General features: G+C 33.3%; 1 protein-coding gene across 1 annotated transcript; it reads left to right on the forward strand.

Moving 5' to 3' along the window:
* Nucleotides 1-13,320: 13,320 nt before the first annotated feature.
* On the forward strand, nt 13,321-17,156 carry LOC128551257 (uncharacterized). The gene is made up of 3 exons (XM_053532005.1): nt 13,321-13,435; nt 16,408-16,541; nt 16,716-17,156. The coding sequence occupies exons 1-3, from the start codon at nt 13,426-13,428 to the stop codon at nt 16,953-16,955; spliced, it is 384 nt and encodes a 127-aa protein (XP_053387980.1). The 5' UTR covers nt 13,321-13,425; the 3' UTR covers nt 16,956-17,156.
* Nucleotides 17,157-25,009: the final 7,853 nt, after the last annotated feature.

Consider the following 25,009-nt stretch of genomic DNA (forward strand, 5'->3'; position numbering starts at 1 on the left):
GACTGACCTTTCCACAACCCACCTAGGTCCAAACCTTAAAACTATTTCAAACAAAATGTCTCAAACACCTAACAATTTTGTCCTAAACCAATGTTTTAAACCTTGTCTCAAACTATGTTTTAAACCTTGTCTCAGACCTACCAAGGTTCAGCACTATAACCTTAAACCATCAGCTTATACTGCGACCCGGACCAATAAGATAATATAGCTATCAAGAGGACCCAGCAAGGATGAGCCTAAGCTGCAAATTTGAGGGTGCCTCACTCAAATTATTTATTACCAAAGTCCCCTGAAATAATTATGGCTTATTTATTATTTTTTCCCCAATTTATCTTCGATCTGTACTCTCCAAATTCTGTCGACGATCTGTCCAAACTGGATGCGCAGTGCGTATGTATATTTCCATATGACGTCACTTCCATACGGACATTTCTTTGACTTTTACATAGACCACTGTACACCAATAGTTTCAAATACAATTTACCGATACACTTACATCTGAACCTTGTCATTTGTGTCGAGGTAAGATTACCAATGTCTTATGATATTTCAATGATAAACAACTTACATTTTACAAGGGTGAAAAATGATTGCAAATTATCGCTCGAAACAAATCAATTGAAGAGTGCTCGATTAATTAACCGAAAGGTATGTAAAGCGCGAAAAGGACCAATTTCATGAAAATAAACCGCAGAAAATTATCATTGTGTTTTCATTTAATTACTGTTGAATTTCATCATAATCATGTGGTGTAATAATAATTGATAATAATTGAATTAATTAATGCAGTACTTAGTATTAAAAAGGTATTAAGACGACTCCTGACTTTTCCTTAAAATAATTAATTCAGTGGTGCCGGTCATCCTGAACATTTAACCTCATTACGCGAGTGAAAAAGACACACGTGGGGAACAATAACTTTAGGAATAAATACATTGTACTTGCATAAAAATTAAAAACCTGGTTGTCTGATAAGCAACTAAATACCGTTATCAAGAATCAGTTACTGACATAATTAATACAAGAGAGAAAGCATTCTGGATCCGTTCTCAAAATTTGCCCTGTGTTGATAAAATGAAGAGGTATTAAGCTTGCATTCAGTAAATTTTACTACCAGAAAAGTTCTAATAACGAATCTGACCAGATAAAATAGAAAAATGGTGATGGATATTTTCAATGTTACCATTTTTGATTTTTGCGAAAATATATAATGACTCATACACAGGTTCGAACATTTACATCCGCTGGCTTAAGAATATGTGAATGCAGCTCTAAATGTCTCATATATAGGCGCGAACACAAACTGCCAAATACTAAAATAAATGCTAATCGCCAAGTGTGTAAGTATATTAGTTAGCATATTAGTCAATGATCTGTATAATTATTCTTAAACCATTGAACGTAACTTAAAATAAAACAAATTGTTCTTATACCCGTCTAATATTGAAGCGGAAGAAAGCAACGTTTAAACTAAGTGATATAACTGTAATGTCGTAATAAAAACTCGCATAGATAATAAGACAGTTGCTTATATTTATGGAGAAATTTTGGCGAACAGCAAATGAAATTCATAAAACTAATGAGGCAGACGCCACAACAATGTTCAGTCATCTGTGTCTTTATCTTCAAGTGGTAGAAACGATTCTCAAATTGTGTAAAATTTGCTTAAAACAGCGAAGATGTAGGGAGAAAACGGAAAATTTTGCAAATGGACGTTAACGCCAATATATAACGCCGTAGATAAAGACCAAGTGCTCACGTACTGTACCCTGTCCGAGATGCGTGGCATAAGTGTTCATACATTTTTATTATTCTAACCAAACAATTCATAAAGACTTAAGTATGGCTTTAGTATTGCTCATGAGATTTATAAAATAAATTTAGAAATATGAATTAATGCAAACTTAATGAAAGCATCACAATGAAGGCACGACGTTGTTCACGTCGTTGAAACATGTTTCGCCGTGCGCCGTGTCCGTGTAAAAACTGTTTTCGATGAGGCGTAACTCCTAATTGCATGGTCATAATCACGTCAAATTTGCAGTGTAGCTAGTAGAAACTGGCAAATCATGAGGGTGTATTTCTTGTTTTTCTTGTTTTGCTTCATTAGAGTATCTAAAGTTTAGAGAAAAAGTTATTTTTGAAGAGCCCTTGTAGACATTTTTTCATTTCTTTTTCTAAAAAAATATATAGAAAATTTATCATGATAATATGTTTATGTGTATTATGCATAACCAGCTTTTTCTTTTGAATATTGCAAATTGATGATTGAGCTACTTTTAAGATTAAGGTTATCCAATCTTTTGTTTTGTACACAAATTCTAAAGTTTCTGTCTGTGTTTACCCAAGATTTTGCACTATTGAAATTTCCTTTCCATGGTATTGCCATCATTAATATCTTTTGTTTACGGTTTCAGACTATGTAAATATCAATTGATATATTCTAATTTTAAAATTCCATTTTGTTACTATGAATTCGTTTATTTTCACATGGAGTATCAAAACCTCGTCTAGATCATGAAATTAAAGTATATTGTTTCGTTGCTTTTCCCATACGTCAAAAATCCCAGGATGAAGACAATTATCATTGGTAGCCGCAGGCAATAGTTTCGATATTTCAGTAAGATAATTTGACCGTAACTTGTTTGTTTTGGTTTATGAAGTATTAATATTTTCCACGCAGATACGTTAGTCGTTTCTGACTCGGTTTTTTTACAGCATTGTTTCATCCGCAAATAGATGTCTGCGCATGCGCTTTGCATTTTTTTTAATAACTGTTTTGTGTAAATGGACGACCGTTAGTAATTTCGTGTTACATCCGATCGAAATTTTGAGAATACCGGTACCGATTTTTACAATTTCCTCTATTTCAATATTGAAAACAAAATTATTTGACAACGTACAAGCAAAATATGTTTTCTGCAACGAAACTCAAAGTACTTTAACGTTTTGCTAAACAACCTGGTGAAATGCGATACGTTTTCGTCATATAAAATTCAACTTTTTAAAGTAGTTCATTTCTTATCTATTTAGTATTGTTATCTGGATTGTTTTCCTAAAGTAAGAAGTGCATTACATCAATTATAACGGAAATGTGTTACTCTTTATACAACGGAAATAATTATTGTCTTTCTTAAACATTGCCTTTAAAATAAAGTTTGATTCTCAAATGTAAACAAATGTATGGATTAATACATTTGCATTTTGTTCAACTTGATTTGGATATTGCGGTTGTCAGTGCTTTAATAGGGTTTTACGTTTATGTTGAAAAATTTTGTATTCGGAATATGGCTTTTGTCTTTAACCATTACCAGCTTTTATTTACAATTTATGTTTATTGTATACATATTAATGAAATACGGGGAGAAACTAATGAACTATAATTCTATTTTCAATGTACTTATTTTTCGCCGTAGTGAAACATATTTTTCTATATTTTCACTGGTTTTCCGGAACTACTTTTTGGTATTTTCTTGGGCAGTTACTTTGGTAGATCTAACATTTGAAGGTGAGGGTATGTATATGCATAGTAAAGCAAACTATTTCAAGTCAAAGTATAGAATGTACAACGTTCTCAGCCAGCCTATGGTACATTCTAACCGGTATTTGTACGATTACATGATATTTAATCTTATGCGAAGGGACATTATTCGGGAGGACGTTTGAGAACCGACAAAAATGAAAACCACAATAATATTTCGAAATTATCGGAAACTTTGTGCTGCATGTAACTCGTATACTTTCGTATTTAATGTCTTTGCGGACGATGTAAATGATTTTTTACCAAATATTTTGGCTGTACGGAAAATGTATGGCTGTTGCTCGTTCTAAAGGTAAACAAAAGACTATTTAAATCATTTATGTATATAATAAACAGTAAATCATACACTCGAAGAAGTGTATCAAATAAAATAAAATCTACATGAGCGTATGTAAGACAAGGGATGTCTCTTATCTGTAGGAATAAGGTCAGTAATTTGGTCGAAAGAAGTTCATAGTAAATGGATTCTTATTTTCCCATTTCTAGCGCAAATTCGTGTAAAACGAGTGCTTTAATTACACTTTTTCACTGCTAGAATACATTCTGCATGAAATGAGATCGTTTTTATGTCTATACACCCAGTATGGCAAGTTTTGCAGATAGAAACCGAAGGGGGGTTTATTGTGCGGACAAAGCAAAAAATGCGCTATTTTAAGGGTAGCAGACACAACTTGACTGGCATTTCATTAGGAACTTTTAAACCCCCTATTTTCTAACTGGCATTTCATTAGGAACTTTTCAACCCCCTATTTTCTTTTCCCTTTTGTCGTTAATATATAGTAGAACTGTCATGAACAATAGATGTAGGAAAAAGTGATGTTTTATAAAGATACGTAAAGACCTCGTGAAGTTGTCGTTTCTTATATGAAACAAAATTACTTACCTTCAACCTGTAAGAACAGTCTATTTTTTTATCTTTATTTACTTTATTGTCAAACTATGGGCCTTTCATTAGAAGATATAAGATATAAATTGTTGAAATGTTTCGGTTACAAGAAATCTTTTGCATTCATTGTTTAAAAATATGAAAAGTATTTGCCGTGGCAGATTTCCGTTCTTATTCGTGAGGATGCTGATGAGTGGGTTTCAGGCGCGTGGGTTTCAGAACGAGGCTTAGTATAGATATTAAGATGGTAAGAGGGTTACGGTTTTGGGGTAAACTTTCATCAAGGATGCGACATTTTTCAGCGTTTCAACGGCATGCAATGCACCGCAATAGCAGTAACTGTTATAAATTTATTAGCCTTTTTTTTCCAATACAATTTTTAAAATATTAACAACAGCTCTCCGGCGACTTGATGCTCTGCATCAAAAATTTACTTGTTTCTACATGTTTAAGTATCTAAATAATCTAATCTAGTAATAAATTATTTGTTACTGCATTTGTCAATTTGAAGGTTCAGCTATAGGTTCTAGCAGTGTTATTATATATTGGGTATTTTTCTTTTCAGTCTATCATCATCCTTGTTCACAACAAAGAAACGCCCTTTCGAAACCATAAAAAATATCAGAGCCACGAGACGTCTTCAGAAAATTACAAACGGAAAGATCAAGGAAAGCTTATTTGAGTCAAGTACTGAAAATAAAGCTCAGTCTCAGTAAGAAATAATTTTTTGTACGGCGTATTACAGACCGTGTGTATAAATAGTTTAAAATACGGTTTTGGTATAAATCAATTCGAATCTAATATGTCCTTAATCTAAAACAATAGATTAAACTATTGTAGCGCTTTTTCTTGGTCGCAACAAAAACTTTGACGTCACCGCACGTTAACGTGACGTCATATTAGCGTAAGAGTATTTTAACAGAGAAAAGCATATTAGAATGTGATTTATTTGTTGGCTGTTATATTTCGATCTTCTCAGCACGCTTTAATGTCTCGTTATTGGTACTGTTTATTTTGGCCTGGGTTGTTTCAATATTCCACTTTCATAGCTTTGATTATTGTATATTCACCAATTGGTTATGGTGCCTGCTTTTTGATTTTGTCTTTTGGCAGTTCCTGTTTTATGCAGGCTCCATAACCTCCGATCCTCTTTCTAAATTCCAGTTTGTTTTGTTCTGCCCATTGTTCTTTTCGTTTAGGGCAAACCCATTATTTTAAATGGGGACCATACGCCGCTTTTTATGGAATTACAGTCACTAATGTATCATTGAAGGTTCAATGTGCACCGCCGTATTAACACAGCTGTGGATGTCACTAAATGGTGTTTTTGTACCTATCGCATGCGTTAATGTTGAGTTCTGCTCACCACGTGACTTGAGGGCGTAGATGGTAGCATCCATCTCCACTACCGTCCATGAACAGGCTCAGTCAAACCGAGCCTGCAAATTTTCGTTTTTGTCGTGTTTGGCGACCTGGAGAGTTTTCATTCTTTCTATTTGCTCGATAGATAAAAAAAAAATAACGAGAATGCTAAAGCTACATAATTAAACATGTTTGTCTCGTTAATCTTTTGTTTCCATTATATTTTTTGTGAGTTTAACCAATGAAACGTCTAAGAAAACTAAAATTCATGGAAACATTTACCAAAAGATAAGAGAAACGAACAAAAGACATTCTTTCTTTATATGAAACAACAGAATCATATCATAAGTCAACTGTTTCGTTTTTATATAAAATTATGAATGTTAACCGAAATGAAAATAAATCATTATAAGAAGTATAGATTAAGCCTAGTCATTCCAATGTAGGCGTCATATATGGAACTTGGTTTTCTTAGTTTGAAAGAAAGGTCGCTAGGTCTATTCATATAAAAACACTGTTTTCGCTCTAAAGGTCTCATCATTTTGACTAAGACAAAACCTGGTCGAAATATTTGTTGGTATGAAAATTCTCATTTAGTTTTGAATACTGGTTTACCTTTGGTCAAAAGCTAGGTTCCCGGGGTAAGTACACTACTCCCTCTCTACAGCAACATCCGTTAGGAGACGAAAAATTTGGTAGCTGTTCGGAGGGCGTTGATGTAGAGAGGTAAAGAACAATAAGCATATTTTAGAGTCAGTAGCAAGTGTTGTTGCAAGGAGGAAACTCTTGTTCACAGGGCCGCTGTAAAGAGAGAATATTGTTAACAAAAGCCTTATTTACACCCTGAAAACCCTATTGTCTACCTCACCTACATGTAAATGAAACAGGATTTTTGTCGTTTTAAAATGCAGTTTTACAGTGTGTCATATCTTTGGGCTAAAAACCAAGAACGCTGTTTAGGTTAACTCTTTGCGGTTACATAACTAAAATACTATTGAAAAAAAACAGTTTTAAAGCAAAAATAAACAAACAAACAAGCAAAGGTCAGATGACACCTTAATGATCGCGTCTTCTTATACTATCCACGGGGATCTTGTGACCTTTTTCACCTTTTCCGGGTTTAACAATTTATTCATTATTTACGCATAAGTTTAAAATTAATCTCTAGTTGTAGATATATTATTTACTTATATTTAGTCCAATGTTTAACAAAGTCAAAAGTTCCGTTGCCATAAAACTATAAACTTTTTTTTCACTATTTAGACAGAAATTACGTGTGTAATTTTATGTTCTGTATGTACATGTAGACTGTTGACGCATATATCAGCTAGAAGAAAATAAGCCGACACGGGTGATGAATTTTCTTAAATGGCATCCTGCAAATACACCCAGGAACGTCCAAAGTAAGTATATCTTAACAAAATAGTTTTTGAAGTGCGTAATTTCCGGCATGTAATAGATATAGAGAATAATAGGTTAGTGCCGTAGATGAGAAAGTTTATCTGGCGAGGTGGAGGAGGTTATCGGCTTTGCTTTGATTTAAGGCTATAGTCATTATCTACGTTAAAAAATGTTTGGCAACTGACAATGGTGTTTCTACAATATTATGGTACGTATTAGGGTCCAAAATTGGCAAAAATACCCTGTCACAACTCTGGGTATCTTGCTTTGGTCTACAAACTCTGACAGAAAGATGCTTTTTGTATGCAGTTTTTGCATTATATAGGTGATATGTACAAAAACAACGTAGCAAAAATATTTGAGCAGTTTAGAAACATACAAACTTTATTTTAGCGATATTGTCTTGTCACAGCAATCTCTGTGAACTACGTTACCATTTTAAACTAAACATTTAAAAATCAATGCGTATATAGATATGTAATATGATCAGTCTCGAAGACAGTCAAAACATAAAGAAAGGTACAATTTGAAATTATTTAGTTCATATGTCTTGATATTTTTTTTAAAAATCTCCTTAAGATCGATAGCCCGTTAATTTTACATTATTTTGTGAACTATGTTACTATACATTACTACTATATGCAATATAAATTAAGGTATGCCTATTTCTCACAAAACACAAACTAGTAAACAATATAATATTAAAGCAAAAATGTTGCTGTGCATTATGTATATTAAGTCAGACAACAATAGCCTAAATTTTGTGAACTACCTTACCGAGAACTACGTTACTATCAAATTAACAAAATATCTAATATTCAAATCTAGGACTAATATCTTGGGGAGCAATACACATTGGGACTGACTGCACTTGACGATGTTCTGTGTAAACGAGAATAGTGCATCCAAGGTGTGATTCCATCAAATAAAATTAACACAAACAATCATATTTTAATCAGTTGTCGTTTAGTAACAGATCAAGTAAGTTAACCAAATGGTATATATCAGTTGTCTACTTCTTCTTGTGGTAATATGATGACCTTGTGGTATGTTACTACTACATTAAATGCAAACATAGATATGATACGTGGATAGCATGCTGGAGATGGTAACATAATTCACAAAATGGTAACGTAGTTCACATAAATTGATTCGTGATCAGAATTGTTTTTATCATTTTTAGAAAGTGGCGTTGCATTGTTGTTTCATAGACTTAAACAGACTTAAACATTATGTCATCTGTTTAACTTGTACATTGTATTTCTATTATAAGCAATAATATAATTCTTGCAAATAAGCATTTTTGTGAACTACGTTACCAAATACATACACTAGTCGGTATAAGCTTCATTTGCTCCTTGTTGTTCTAATTGAGTTGCATCTACTTTACATTTCTTTACGTTAACTGTCACTACTTTTATTTGTCATATTAGGCGTAAAGCAGCTCTTAGCGCACAATTGATCAAATCCTTCTAAATAAATGTTGGTTACACTTCTTACTAGTTATAGAGTCAGCATTAGCTATGCCCCCATGCATTCCTGTTTTTATTGTGATCCTTAGTCAATATTCTTTAAACGTGGTAAATATATGTCTATTATATCTTATATTTTTATGCCCCCCTTCGAAGAAGGAGGGGTATATTGTTTTGCAGATGTCGGTCGGTCTGTATGTAGACCAATCCGTTTCCGGATGATAACTCAAGAACGCTTCAGTAAATGATCCCTATAGATTTTGAGGTCAGTATTCAAAGGTCAAGGTCACAGTGACCTGAACAGTAAAACGGTTTCTGGACGATAACTTAAGAACTCTTATGCTTCGGATCATGAGTGTTGATAGGGAGGTTTGTTATGACCAGCAGCTATCAATTTTGAGGTCAGTATGTCAAAGGTCAATGTCACAGTGACCAGGAACAGTAAAATGGTTTCAGGGCAATAACTCAAGAACGCTTCGGCCTTGTGTCAAGAAAATTGATAGTGAGGTTGGTCATGACCAGTAAATTACCCCTTTTGATTTTGAGGTCATTAGGTCAAAGGTCAAGGTGACATTTGCCAGGAACAGTCAAATGGCTTCTGATATTCTTGTCCAAAACCACAGGGCCTAGGGCTTTGGTATTTGGTATGTAGCAAAATCTAGTGGTCCTTTACCAAGATTGTACAGGTTATTTCCCTTGGGTCAAATATGGCCCTACCCCGGGGGTCACATGGTTTATATAGACTTATATAGAAAAAAAACTTTGAAAACCCTCTTGTCCAAAACCAAAGGTCCGAGGGCTTTGATAATTGTAATGTAGCATCATCTAGTGGTTCTCTATCAAGTTTGTTCAAATTATCCCTCTAGGGTCAAATACGGCCCCACCTGAGGGCCTTCAAATTTGAACCACATGCATAGGTTTGTGTACCGAAACAAACTGTGACCTTGTTATTGACCTACTTTCACATTTGTGAAGGTACATGCTTCAAATTTGGACCACGTGCATAGTTTTGTGTTCCGAAATTAAATTTGATCTTGATGTTGACCTATTGACCTACTTTCACATTTCTCAAGCAACAGCCTTCAAATTTGGACCACATGCAAAGCTTTGTGTACCGAAATGATCTTGAGATTGACCTAGTGACCTGATTTCACATTTATGAAGCTACTGGCTTCAAATTCGGACTGCATGCATGTTTTTGTATTCAGAATTGAAATTTGACATTGATTTTGACCTAGTGGCCAACTTTCACATTTCTTAAGCTACAACCTCCGAATTTGAAGCACATGCATAGTTATGTCTACCGAAAAGAACTTCGACCTTGAAATTGATCTAGTGACCTACTTTCATATTTCTCAAGCCACAGCTTTCAAATTTGGACCACATGCACAGTGTTTTGTACCGAAATGAAATTTGATCTTGATTTTGAACTTGAGCTAGTCTTGAAATTTGGAACATTCAAAAATGGCTCAGTGGTCGGTGCCAAAATCACTCTGTGATCTCTTGTTAGGTTAATATGTTAAAGGTTTAAGGTCAGAAATGGACAGAACATTAGAAGGTTTGTTACATGAGCATAATAATTTTCGGTTCCTTGTGTAATTACTGAATGCATCAATAGGGAGGGCATTTCGTGTTCGACGAGCCCTTGTTTACATTTGCCGTTTAAGCAGCAGGCCGATGGCAAAGACAACTTGCTTTGTCCAAATTTAAGCCAGAAGTTTTGGCGTTCAGTTGATTAGGAAATTACAGTTACAAACTAAATACCTTTCCTTTCTGCAACATGCGAAGTCCATTGCGTTCATGTCAATCGTATTTTGACTAGGATCGACTGTTATGTATTCAATTCCAAAGATTCAAATACAGAGTACGTTTGTTTACATTTTTACTCGTACCCGGTGTACTTGTAAAAACAAATATAATTGCAAAAATCGAAGTACGCAAAGAATTCTTGTACGGTCTCTACATAAATGCTCGATGTCGCTTCTAATGTCCATTGCCTTATTGTGTCTCAAATACGGTCTCGATATACCCGTCCATAAACCATGCTTCCCCGGAACATTTTCTACGATTATTTGATTTTCCATTGCTATAACATTTCATTCTTTTCTTTGCAATGAGTATATATACATATAAGTTGAAGTCCATTTCGAGTTCAGTCAACACGTCATTCAATTCTCAAGAATATTACATCTTGAAAGCACTTTTTTCCCAAAATTTTAGAAATATTCACTAAATTTCATACCACAAAAAGTATCATAAGATATCATAAGGTACTTTATTTGTTAACGCAGGAAATCATTTCAATAAAGGCTATCATTTTGCAGTTCGAATGAGCTTATATTTTTCTGTGAGCCAATTAATGATAATATATACTTTAAATTCAGACATGTATCAGCACTGCATGATACTTTGCTGGTATATCACGATTAGGCATGTTTACCTTTATCAGTTTATCTGCAACTTACTTACCTTTCTTCTTTGGAGTGTAGCCGTCATAGATACATTTATAGAACACGCATTTATTTCCAAACAAATAACTATACTTAATAAGTTTGTTTCGCATTGCCATGCCGAGTAATCTATTCGTAAAATATTACTATGCAACAAAATATGCATAAGTAGAACTCATTTTGTTTTCTTCACAATTCAGAATCCGAAGAACGGGACCAAAGACAAAAACAGTAAAAGAATGGAGAAGTCTAGGCAAGCATGGCAGTTGGGATAAAATGTAAATGGGCTTTTATTAAGCTCGTTAACAACCCTTCCTACAAAATTTTAACACAAAACATTTTTTTCTTAAAGAATTAAAGTATATTTGTTTGAAGTATATAATTACTTTGCACGAGTCGGCTATTATGTTTAAATCTGCAAGGAACAAAATGAAACATTATTTGAATTCCAAAATGTTTCCAGAACTTTACAGTCGTCTGAAAGATTAATGAAAATATACATTTTCAGTATTCATATTGTCAATGCCAAGTTTGGACTCCTCAAAGCAAAATGCATGAACGAATTTTGCAATATAAACTGAGTAATAAGATTACAATTATGTTATACCTGAATATTGACATTTGTCGGCTTTTTGAATATGCTTTGTTGACAGTATCACATACATTTTATAATGTCATTTTTCAGTCTGCTTTGCTGAACATATTAGATTAAAATTTCACACACATATATATATATATGTTTGTTGACTTTAAATCACCATTTTCCATTTTCGGTGTTTTAGTACAGTCACTGTCGGCTGGCTGGTTGCATTGTTCAGTTTTGCTTTTTAGATAAAGAAACAAATGCTATTTCCTTTGTTTACTTTTTCTTGCTTAGACGTTAATAGTTAACTGGTTGAAAAATAAACTCAAATTAAGTATCAATATGTATAGATAAACAGACAAGGTAAAATATTAGGGATAAAAACATATTATATATTTATAAACGATGCACTTTATTGTTAATTGTAATCCAAACTGAAACAGTACATTGGTGTATTTTTTGGAAAAAAAACTTGTAATTTCTGATGTCGAAGTATAAAGAAATTGCATTATATCTCTTGCAGGGTAAATAGATAGTAACGAAGACTGTAACATTAATTCAAAACGTCCATTATATTTAACGAAAATAATCAGAATGGCTGAAAAAGTTTTGGGTTTGCTCACCTTGTTTCTTTACACTTAATATTGTTATCGTTGTAAAGAAGAAAGAGAGTATATCATTTTTAATATTTGCACTTTTGACATGTCATGATGTCTCTCTGTCTTCGTTAGAAGTAACAATCCTAGGGATATTCCTTAGATCCACCAATATTTGTATCAACCTCTTTCAGTACATCAGAGAGCTTTTTGGAACTATACAGAAACACAATATTCAAGTGAAACTGGAAAAACATTCGTATTCTATTTATAGGACCAACCATGTCGGGAAAATCTTCCTTTGTGAATACAGTGGCATCAGTTGATAGTGAAAGATTTAGTAATATAACTAACTTCTGGTATCATACGGTATGTGTCTCTTTAAGCCATTTAATGTAACTTTTTAGTTTTCAATAAAACTTAAACACCTGTGATGATAACAGGGCATTATGTCAGTAACGTTAGCTTATGACGTAAAGGACATTTGCAAAAAAGTAATACCCTCAGCAGGGACAATTTTTTTATATATGACATTAAAAAACAAGTTCAAATATGTCAGTAACGTTAGCTTATGATAAACAATTCAAACGCGCTTTAACATATACTGCAGTCAGACAGGGCGCGATATCCTCCTCCAGTAGCACAGACATATAGACCTACGATTCGATTGAAGAATTTCGAATTGTTGGATTTCAGTGCCTCTACATGAGTGTTTTTTTAATATTAAAATATTTTATATGTTGTCAATGGAGACGTTCGGCCTGATTAAGAGGGATGAGCAAAATTAAAATTTTGTTTTATATTCTTCTGTGCACAGTTTCATACTATCTAATACAAATTTTGCTGCATTCACTCTTAAGACTACTGAAATAATTATAAAATACTGATAGACAATACTGAACATATTTTAAAGTGAAATTATTACTTGGGATCAAAAATACCGATGAATGTTTTTTTTCCAGCTTAATTCCTGCCGACTTAGTTGATGAGGAAAGTGTATTGTTTTAAAACAAATCCCCAAAATAAGGAAAGGGGTTTACTGCGTAGTATTTGTAATGGATGCATGTATGATTGGTCAAGACAACCATTTCATTGGGGACAATAAAGGTAGTGAATGAACTGCAAGATGAACTGATGAATATAGGTAAACTACATGGTAACAAATTAAAGAACAAATGTGTTAAAGACATACCGATCGTGTTAGTAAATACCTATAGATATAGTAGTTTGTTCTCTATATAAAAACAAACTTATAGAAACAAAAAATAAAAGCTCAAAAATAATTACGAATTCGGCAAGGTGATCAGTATGTTAATTTCAAGTTCTTTCCAATTTATAATTATGAAATAATATTTCGAGGGGTTAGTGTAAGAACCAGCTTTATCCATATTTTTTAATCTAAAAATATGACTTTCTGTATCAATACTTACAAACTATTCAAATGAAAAATGATAGTAGCAATTTCTATGCTTAGACATGCACCTGCCTGAAGTTTATTTCATTTTGTCAATACATATTTTATACAAGCTACAAATAGATTTATAGCATAAATTTCTGATCAGGCTCTGTCATTTTCGGTTTCGGTATCTATTCCAAGTTTCCAAAATATTCTATAGTTGTATACTAGTAACTGGTTCTGGTACACGTTATTTGACGAAATCATTTCAGAATTTTCTGTTCCAGAGTAAGCAATAAATCAATAGCTTTAGAATAAATATTTTTGTGACCATATATCGGCAGTCAAAACATTCCAGAAAAGGACTTTCTGGCACAAGGAAAAGTATCAATTATTTATATTTTAAGCAGGCCAAAACCTTGCATAAAATATAGGTTGTGTTGGCAAATGGCATTACTTTTAACGATCATATCATAAAGTCTAAAACAGGCGGACATAAACCATAGGAAACATTCCCTTAACGTGTTTCATAAAAAAATTCTTTGAATACTAGGTGTTAATCAACTTTCTATGCCTACAAAATAAGCTCCTGTACTGGTAATATATTCTTTCTTTATCGAACTTCGAAATTTATTATCTGAAAAAAATGGAACAATATTATAAAGCTTGGTTATTTTGAGTGCTATGCATTCTTCAGTATTTAGCATGCTATAGTATGCTCTGCGGTAAGCACATAGCAATTAAGGGTATTCCTCCTTTTAGCCTGACTTTATGAAAATTTGTAGCATAAAACATAATTCTTATTGAAAAAATCTATTTCTTGTCAATCTAAAAGCCGCCTAGAATGCAGCCTAAATGCCACAAATACCTTGAAGTCCGTTTTTATTTCTTTTCAAACCAAATATCAGCGTTGAATTTATTTTTCTGTGTGGGTGAAGTCTGATTTGAAAAACTAAAAGTCTATAGTTTTCACATTTTGTAAAGAATTTTTCACAATATAGTAAACAGATTGCACTTACCTTTTGCCTGTTCTGTCCCTAACAAACACATAAACAATCATGTAAAAGCGATTTGAGGAGAAAGAGATTAAGGCAATTCCAACCTCTTAAGCACATCTCTTAGCATCAACTTCCGACCAAAGAAAGAAGTCCTTTCCCGCATAGTCAAATGTAAAATTAAAGCTACGTATTTTCTGTACATTTGTTATACACAATGTCACTATAATAAAATTTACTTACTTACTTACTTACTTACTTACTTATTTTCCTTACGTAAGACGTCAGTCTTACTAAGGAGCATGGGATATACAGCAGAGATTGGAGGTCAAAACAGGTCACGTAAATATTTGACAGCCTCAGTGCCATGTTTAACATTTTTATTTTCTAATCTTGCTCTGCTTTCTTTGTTGATGTTTAATAAAGTCTACTATCTGTTCAGCAGTCAGTATTACTTATATACCGGTAGCTCCTTTGTAGTATACGTTGCATGTGTTATACTTATCTTTCATTTGTACATTGAAGTAAATTAAGAAATTAAGTGATTTGCTGCTGTATAAATATTTAGAGATCAGGTGCGAAGGAATTATATCATGAGGGCGCACGATTCTAACACGTTTTCAAGAACTATAAAGTACATCCTGAACAGTGAATTCTTGTATAATAATTCATTAATTTCAGCCGTCTTTGTTAAATAGGAAAATGAATCGGATCAGGTTAGAATTGGAAACATTCCTGTATGTTTCGGGATATTATTTAAGAAATAATATATTTTATTTAGTGATTTGTTGCTGAATAAATCATTGTTCAGATGCGAAGGAATAACATCACGAGGCCACAGCCCCGAGTGATATAATAATATGCATCTGAACGATAAACAATGATTATATCCAAGTGCAAATCACTAACACTGAGACATATTATTTTGATTCTAACAGCGACTATAAAGTGCATCCTAAAAGGTATTCATCAAATTCTTGCCCGATTTCAATCGATTTCTTTCACAGCGCGCCGCTTTTCTGTCAAAAGTTGATATATTTTTCTGTTCTGAATATTAATTAGTCTTTGCTACAAAAAAGCAAATGATTGTTCATGTTCTATAGCTTCTTTTTTAAGACTGAACTTATTATTTGAACTTAAATTTTATTTTTAATAACAATAGATCTTGGATTTCATAATGAATCCGATATAATTATGTTCCGGAGTTAAGACACCTGATTAATCCATGAAAAAGCCTAAATTTGTTAATTTGTACATTGTGAACAAAAATCGGCTAGATTCCACCATGGGATCTAAAGTTATTGCCCCTAAAATTTTGACCCTTTCAGCCATATTCAGGTTTTATGAATGCTTTAATTTGATAAAACTTGCACAGAATGTTTTTCTATGTATTCTCTAGGCAAAGTTTGAAACTGGGTTGTTGGGGTCAAAAGCTAGGTCACACAGTCAAATCAAAGGAAAATCTTGTTAACATTCTAAAGAATATATTTATGACCCTATCTTCAGTTTTTATTACAACTTCAGTAAATACTAACAGATTTGATCTTCATTGAATAAATTTCGATAATTATAAGATGTAACGACTAAAATTCCACCAACGTTAAAAAAAGGAAAATTTTGGTGCATAGTTTCAAGTTAAACAAAAATGATTGAACATGAATGATTACTTTTTATTTTCACATTAATGCTACTCCATATTCAAAGTGTTGATTTCTATATTGACAGGTGTTCCTGTAATGGTGTTACTAACAAAGATTGACAAGCTTTGTGAGAGAATTGATACTGACATAACTTTTTGTTACAAAAGTGAAGCTCTTATGAAGGCTGTATATAAAGCTGCGCAGCTGTTTAAAGTTCCGGTAAAACTTGTACATACTTTATATTTAAATTTATATATTTCTTCCAACGTTCCTGTATACATATAATGCGCAATTATAATTTTATTGCAAAATGACTAAATATATATTAGACCGTGCTATCATATATTGTTCAAATTTTGATATTATTTACGCGATTTTGCTAATATTCTACAGGAATCCTACGTTTTTCCAGTACAGAATTACACGGAATGTGAAATGAACCCGAAGATAGACATATTAACTTTGCTAGCTCTCCAGCATATGATATACATTGGAACGGATTTTCTTCATTCCATCGAACTTTCCGATGATAAGGATGAGAATAAGGACAATTTGCCGAAAACTGCAGAGGCAGAGACTCAAGATCTTGTAGATTTTATTAACTTTAACGAATTCAAAGGGATCTTTTTATAAATTTTATATATTGTCTTTTGAATCTCCAGAAGAGGTACTTATGGTGTCTAGTAACAGAAGTAGTGTTTCAGTACCGTATTATTGCCATGACATGTCTCTAATATGAATTAGAGAAAAAAAATAACACCGAATATATCTATATGACAAAGTTTAAAGTTTATGAACCTTGTAATAAACTATGGTTATTGTCATGTCTAAATTTCATAGACTTTTGTTACATACTTTTAAATTATGTATCTTGTATTTAGCTTTAATATGTAAAAACCGCGACTGACTCGTGGTTGAGTGTTGGAGTCGCTCATTTCAAATCACTGTAACCTGTCATTGATTGAAAGTCATAAGTCCATTCCCGGAACGGACCGAGCGTCTTTTCTTGAAAAAGCCGGTAATTTCTTACGTAGTATGTGAGAATAGAACTTCACAAGAACGAAGACAAGTCTTATCAACTGCCTGTCTACAAATAAGTTAATATGGAGTATAAAAGCTAGTGGATGGGCTGGGTAAACTTGTCAGGAAACCTCCAAATATAGCTTCAGCTTCACCGCCTTTTGACGTTTACATATAACTCATCGATTTCAAAAAAATGTGAAAGGGCAATTTGAACTGCAAAACAGTAGTAATTCGGCAGCAATCAGATATCTCAGCGAAAACTATTTGGTTGTTTGATATATTTTTGTACTTCTAAAAATATTAGTGAGTTTCTTCTTCAGTATACTTTTCATCTCCGAACAAAAGTGTGCGCGTATTCTGTGGATGAAAAATGCGTGTGACGTTAAATCGCTGTACTCTTTGTGAAGCATAATGTCTACTTTTAAAGAGAAAATGTTCAGAATCTTCAAATAATTTCTATATCAATCAGCTTTAAATTACTACATTTATTACGCATTTGAGCATGCAAAACCAAGAACAGCCTTTCGCCAATACAAAAATATGTGGGTACAAAAGGAGGTTTGTACGAAAGTTTAAGTTTTGATTTATAAATATGAATTGTGGATGAGTCTCTGATATCGGACTCTAAATCGTTCCGCAAAGAAGAAACTGATGGAACAAACGAGTTAGCAAAAATATGCGTACGTCGAGCAAATGTATTATAATCATTTCTGTTTCTTAGAAGGTAGGCCACATCATTGGCAACTGTATCTGGAATAAGATTTAATAGATAGTCTGGTAATGTACGATGTTTGCTTTTATACATGGTAAGAAGTTTCTGAATGTTTCGTCTATCTGACAATTTCAATAAGAAGACGTTCTACAGAAATAGACCTCGTAAGACCTGTGACAATACATGCAGCCTCATTTTGGAGTTTTTCAAGAGAAGGTTTTTCGTAATCTGCACAGCCATCCAAGACTACTGATGTGTATTCTAGAACAGTTATCATGTAGGATATATAAATTTGATTTCACGTACTTCTTTTTAGTTTGAACTTTAATGCTCTCATTGACCCTAGAACTTTTTAGGCAGATGAAAGCATATACTGTGAAATCATTAATATTCGTGCGGGATTAATTTTCGTGGATTTCGTGGTTAAGTCAATCCACGAAATGTGAGGCCAACGAACAAGTAAAATTACCATTCACATTATGTACAAAAATTGTAATCAACGAATTCATATTCCCACGAAATTGCCGTTTTAACCAAAACCGCGAAATTTTATGCCCACGAAATTAAATGATTTCACAGTAATTGATATGATCGTGCCATTTACCATCTGATCAAAAAGTAACTCCTAAATGTGTATGACTGTCAACATAATCAAGAAGAATATAACCAAAGTAAAAAGAATGTTTAACTGCAGATCCGAGTGTAAAAAATACCACTTCTGATTTATTCGGATTAAAAATTACTAACAACGCTTGGACCATTCAGCTATAATAAGTCGTCATTCAGTGTACTTTCCATAGACGCATTATCAGAGGTGGAGACTGCAAGAGAACTGTCGTCTGCAAAGAGCCGTTTTACACTAAATAGGTTGTCAGCAATTTCACTGACAAAGGTAAAGAATAATAAGGACCCAAGTACATAGCCCTGTGAAACATCTGCTGTGACATACTTACCATCAGAGCATGAAGAACCTACAAATACCATTTGATTGCGATTACTTAGATAATGTTGAATCCATTGTAAAATCTGCACATTAATTCCGTTTTGTTTTAATTTAACAAGTAATCCATAATACCAGACCTGTCGAAGGCTTTTGAAGTGTCACAAAAAAAGAGAAATAGATTTGGTAATAAATGTCTAACAGTTGATATACAGTAGAGTGCCCTGGTAAAAGAGGCAGTAATATTGTTAAATATTTATGAAAAATACACAGATTTCTAGAAACAGTTTAAATATTTCTATGCTATTATCATATGTATGATTAATGTAATCTAAAGATAGAAGGCGAAATCGAGAACTTTTATCGCTTGTAACTCAATATTTTTAAAGATGTCTAACTCTATCCGTTCAGTTTCATAGGTAAATTCACTTTGAACAGCAGGAAATCGCTTAGAAACTTAAAAAAAAGGTCTGTGTGGGGCTTGAACCCACGTCCCAGTGAAAATTGAAGTCAAAGTATGTTTATGGTAGCAGTTGAATACTCTATACGTGACGTCGTTTGTATTGTACGTTGTAATTTCTGACGAAGACATAAAAGCCAAAAACTAGTCAAGAAAGTGTTGCCTGGGTAATTTTAAACCCTTTTGATCCATGAAATGTCTCAAAATGATCGGCCTTATTGTTGCTATACTGTCTGGTACTTTTGCATCATGGAGTCTTTTCCATCGTCATGGCAAAATGCCACAAAGGATGCCCTCAATGATGTTTCTCTCCTTAACAGATTTGTTTGGGTTTTTTACCACATTGCATTTTCTCTCCATAACAGATTTGATCAAACTAAATATTTTTGCTTGGTTGCTTCAAAAGAATGTTGTTATAGATTTATCGACTATGGAACAGAAAATGCACATATTGCAATTCTTATTCAAAGAAACTCATATATATTTCTTTGGTAGACGGCCAAATATTGATTTAGTATCTAAAGAACGAACTTCTTGTCTCTATGGCTTTCCATATAAGATATGATCTAAAGACAAAGTCGATGGAGAGACCACCTCGTTAAATATTTATGCAATGTTTTAGGTTTAAAAAAAAAATGAAAACTATCTTGTGGAGGTCGGAAGGGAAGGGAGTGGCCAAGACACCTTGTGGAGGAGCGAGGTCGGGGAGTATACAACATTGCCCGTTGTTAAGAACACATGAAAGACCTAAGGTTTAAAGAAAACCATGACAAATTTATATGGGGTTTGGGGGAGGGTGCGACCAGGTGTTGGTACACATTTTTACATCCTGATAATAAATATTCATGGCAAAAATGAAAGAAGATTTATGAATTTCTACCGACTGTTCAGATTGTTATGTACAAATAATTGAAGTTTAGTGCAATTACTCTAAAGTTACTATATATATCCTTACAAAAGTTTGCTTGCTCCACTACGTTATAGTGATCTAAATTATATTTTAGTTTCATAGTTTGTTTGTTTGTTTTGGGTTTAACGCCGTTTTTCAACAGTATTTCAGTCATGTAACGGCAGACAATTAACCTAACCAGTGTTCCTGGATTCTGTACCAGTACAAACCTGTTCTCCGCAATTAACTGCCAACTTCCCCACATGAATCAGAAGTGGAGGACTAATGATTTCAGACACAATGTCGTTTATCAAATAGTCACGGAGAACATACGGCCCGCCCGATTATCGAACTCACGACCCCGCGATTGATTAAAACTTGACGTGCTGTATTTCCATAAAGTGGTGAACATGTATAAATGAAGTTTTATTTGAATATTCAAAACAACTCCCGAAGGACGGACGGAAGGGCAACGCAAAGACAATAACCCTCCGCCTTCGGTACTGCCAGGTACGCCTACGTTTGAATGTCCGAACCGTGAAAGCAGCGCAGATTGCTAGGACCTACTTGCATGGCATAGCTGGTTTTGGCAAAAGTATCTACATGTAAAAGCTGGTCCTGGTATTGACAATATACAACACATTTTAATTGTAGGCTGCAAAATAACTATATCTACTTGTCTTGATTTGGGCATAAATATTTCGATTTGATTTTCAGTTTCAATTAAATGTGTGAAATTGTTGTTTATTATAACAGTTTTGTAACAGTTTCCTGTGGCACGATTTTTTAAGGAAATAATAATTTACAATTTTAGATTTTATTTAACTTTTTTTTTCAAAACAGAGGAGGCCGTTTCACAAAATTTAATATTATGCTATGCAATCGCACTTTTGATGACATCTTCGAAAACAATAGGTCCACAATGTCGATTTTTTATATATATATCATTTCTTCTACAAAAAGGTTTCAAAATATTTACAATTTGTGTATAGGTCCTAGAGCTTAATTTTTCATAATTCTCAAAATATTGGTTTGACTCCTTACATTGCTGCTAATGTTATATTACCATTTTGAATCATTGTTTGCACCAAAGTATACCTTTTTCCAATATTAATCTCATAAAAGTGAGGACAGAATAACTGAATAACTGAATGTTTAACGCTTTATTCACTGGATGTAATTATTTCCAGCAGCAATATTTCTGCTTTATACTAAATAAATGTCAAAATATTTAGCCTAATGTTTACTTCAAAACTTGGCCTCCCCTCAAATGTCATTTACCTGTCACAAATGTCATAATTATACGGCTCATAGTCAAGGACAGAAAAAAGGATTCTCGAAATTACAATGGTTGTCCGAGGTTGGCTAAGGTCAACCATGGCCAACACAGCACTTAATCCTCCAAACTCTGTATACCATGGTGAATATTAGCACTTAAACTGGCACATGACTGTATACCGGTAAGACATTTCTTTCTGTATGACAATTACTATCGCTTGATAAAAATTTACTTTATCATTTACTGATCTTTGAAGCAGATACTGACAAAACTGGTTATTCCCTTGTTAAACAACAATTTCATCAGGACTTGCTCCAGAGCAACAAGCGCAATTGTTGGCACTTGTTTGCAGTTGTAGGGAGTCCCTTTCACTAATGTTGATTTAATTATCCACACAAAACATGAGGGATGCTAATTGAGCAATGGATGAACAAAATTCTAAAAGTTTAGATATAACAAATATTATAAAACATTCTGAACAATCCAGATTTGAAAAAAAAAAGTTATGAATACAATTCCAGTGTGTTTTTTTTTATATCTTATTTTATTTTCATTTATTTTTATATGTGTTATTTTCAAAGTGCAAAAATTGTTCTAGGTCTTTCAAATTTTTGTTATCGATGATTATTTGCAGCTTAATTCAGTGTGTATTTTTTCTTTTTGAAATGCTGTAGAATGGAATAAATCAGTGTAGTTAGTACTTTTTGATATTAACTTCAAATTTAAGGTCAATAGAGTCAAATGTGTTTTCACAATCATGTTATCGCAAATTACGTTATAAATAAATAGGAACTGAAGCTGACAAAGGCAGTTTCTTCGTTTTTGAGACAGTCATCGCTATTCTGATCAATATAATTTTTTATCTACAAGCAAACTGAAACTTTTTTTATTGCAAACACGGAATCAAACCTTCTGCATAATTCAAATATATGTGTTGATACTGTCGGTGAAAGCATGTTATCTATCCTTTTAGAGAGCTAAATATTGGTTATCAGTATAGTTTCCTTAAGCTTCCTTGTCCGTGTGTTGCCATATTTTACTATCGGCGTATCACCAAATTATGGGTTATGACTGGACTTATTCCTGGGTAGTCTCCTGTCAGAATAATCAAAATACTGAGAACTCACGCAAAAATGATGGTCAGGTGATCATAATATATAATGAATTATTATGATAGTTCATGGTCATACAACAACGAAAACCATAGTCGACAATGTTTCGTCAAATGGCATCACGGTGTTTGACAGTTGTCAGTTGCTGGCCGTGGTCTGCATGCACTGTCAACCATAACTCATGTCCATGGTCAATATTTTGGACCATTGAATAAAAACCACAGTCGACTGTGGTGTTTGGCGATTGCTGGAAACTGTGGTGTCACTAAACAAAACATAGTCGACCGCGGATTTCCATGGTTGCATGACAATGAACTACCATATTAGTCCAAGGTAGTAAATTGTCTTCTGACTATCATTTTCGCTAGGGTGTAACCCCTCTCACTTGACCGAAAACGTAGTTACAAAATAATTCTTTCTTTCATAGCGTAAGTGCCAATATTTTGTCATTGTTTTGCTTACATGACCTGCGAATGTTATGTTACACGTGAGATGTTGAATGTAACACTCCACTTTCTATAATAGTTACAACTGACAAAGTGCTGTAAGAAGAACTGCATGGTATTATACTATTTATTATCTCAACAGTAGTAATTAACCATATTTAATTCAAGAATACTGCTTGTAACTTATCATTTCTTCATTTTATTGACAGAGTAAATCTCTACTAAAAGCATTATTCTTATTCAATAGAAAAAAAAAAAATGAATATGCCTTTAAAACATGAAAAGTAATTCACATAGTCTGAGAACTGTATACGTGTTCATTGAATTATGTATATTAATTAATTATAAGTGTGGTTGTTATATTTTAAAATGTCCTTTTATAAACACTATACATGAAATTTTATATTTTTGTTATTCGGTAATCTCAGTATTAGTAGTTGGTGTTATATTTATTTAAGAAATAATTTATAGCAAAAGAATGTTTTTAAAATCAACACTATTTATTCACGACGGGCGGTTCAACGTCGGGCGTAATAACTTCACAAGGGCACAACCCTCGTGAAATTATCTGTACAACTTATTACCACCCGAGAGTATAACTAGTTTTAAACACTCTTTTGCTATAAATCATTTCGATTCTAATTATGTCCTTAATTTAAAACAAAGGATAAAATAAAGTAGTGCTCTTTCTTGGACGCAACAAAAACATTGACGTCACCGCACGTTAAAGTGACGTCATTCTAGCGTGAGAGTATTTTGTCAGAGAAAAGCGTATTAGTATTAACGTTAAGGCATTAAAATCAGAACTCGTATCTGGAAAAGCATTATATAAAATTTCAAGCTAATTTACTGTACAGTTTTAGTTCATGTTAGAGGACAATTTTCTCCGTGACGATTAATCAGAAGACAATGTCTCTGAATCTCTTGTTTCACTTATTCATATGAAGAAGTTTCAATTTGCTTGACAACGACAACTTAAGAGTCTTCATCTAAAGTGTAAGCATTCCAGAGTTCTTGAACTCCTTTGAGAACATTGTAAAACGATACTTTATCTACTAAAAAGATAAATTAATTGTTTTGATATCGCATTACTGGGGATTTACATTAATTTGCAAATATATGTCCAAAATGTGACCCAAAGCTATGTGTTTGTCGGACACAGTAATAGATCAAATGGCCTCATCAAGGGAGTCGTTTGTTTAATATAAACTAATTTATATTTATAAAAGAACTTTACAATTGAAGTAGATAGAACATAGATAGTTGGTATTTAGAATAACATGTGTATTAACAGACCTGTATCAGACATCAACATATCATGGCCCTGGTGTTAAAAGTGACATCGCCTCGAAGACCATTCTTGTTTCACGTAAACATTTAAGAAGTTCTTCCCTGACAACTTTAGCTACTGTAACATTCTCACTAAGTTTCATAAAGACTGAGTCAAAATTGTTGCCTCTAGAGTGTTTTAGAGCTTTTGCTGTCATCTGGCCTACTGACCTAGTTTTTACCTCACATAACGCAGTTTCGAATTTGATAACGAGATTATCAAGACACACATTCTGACCAAGTGTCATAAATATTCGGTCACAACTGTGGCCTCTAGAGTATTCACAAGATGTTTCTTTGATCTGACTTACTGACCTACTTTTAATCCCACATAACCCAGATTCAAATTTAACCTAAAAGTCTTTAAGACAATCATTCTGACAAAATTTCGTACAGATTGAGCCACAGCTGTGGTCTTTAGAGTGTTCGCAAATTTTTCCTTTGATCTGGCCTACTGACCTAGTTTTTGAACCCATATGGCACAGATTCAAACATAA

Source organism: Mercenaria mercenaria, chromosome 19 (genome assembly GCF_021730395.1).
Source record: "Mercenaria mercenaria strain notata chromosome 19, MADL_Memer_1, whole genome shotgun sequence".
Taxonomy (NCBI): domain Eukaryota; kingdom Metazoa; phylum Mollusca; class Bivalvia; order Venerida; family Veneridae; genus Mercenaria; species Mercenaria mercenaria.

Bases quoted from the DNA above. Each gene is read 5' to 3' on its own strand.
- LOC128551257 (XM_053532005.1), top strand. The intron at 16,542-16,715 runs GTAAAACTTGTA...AATATTCTACAG, and splicing joins CGCAGCTGTTTAAAGTTCCG to GAATCCTACGTTTTTCCAGT.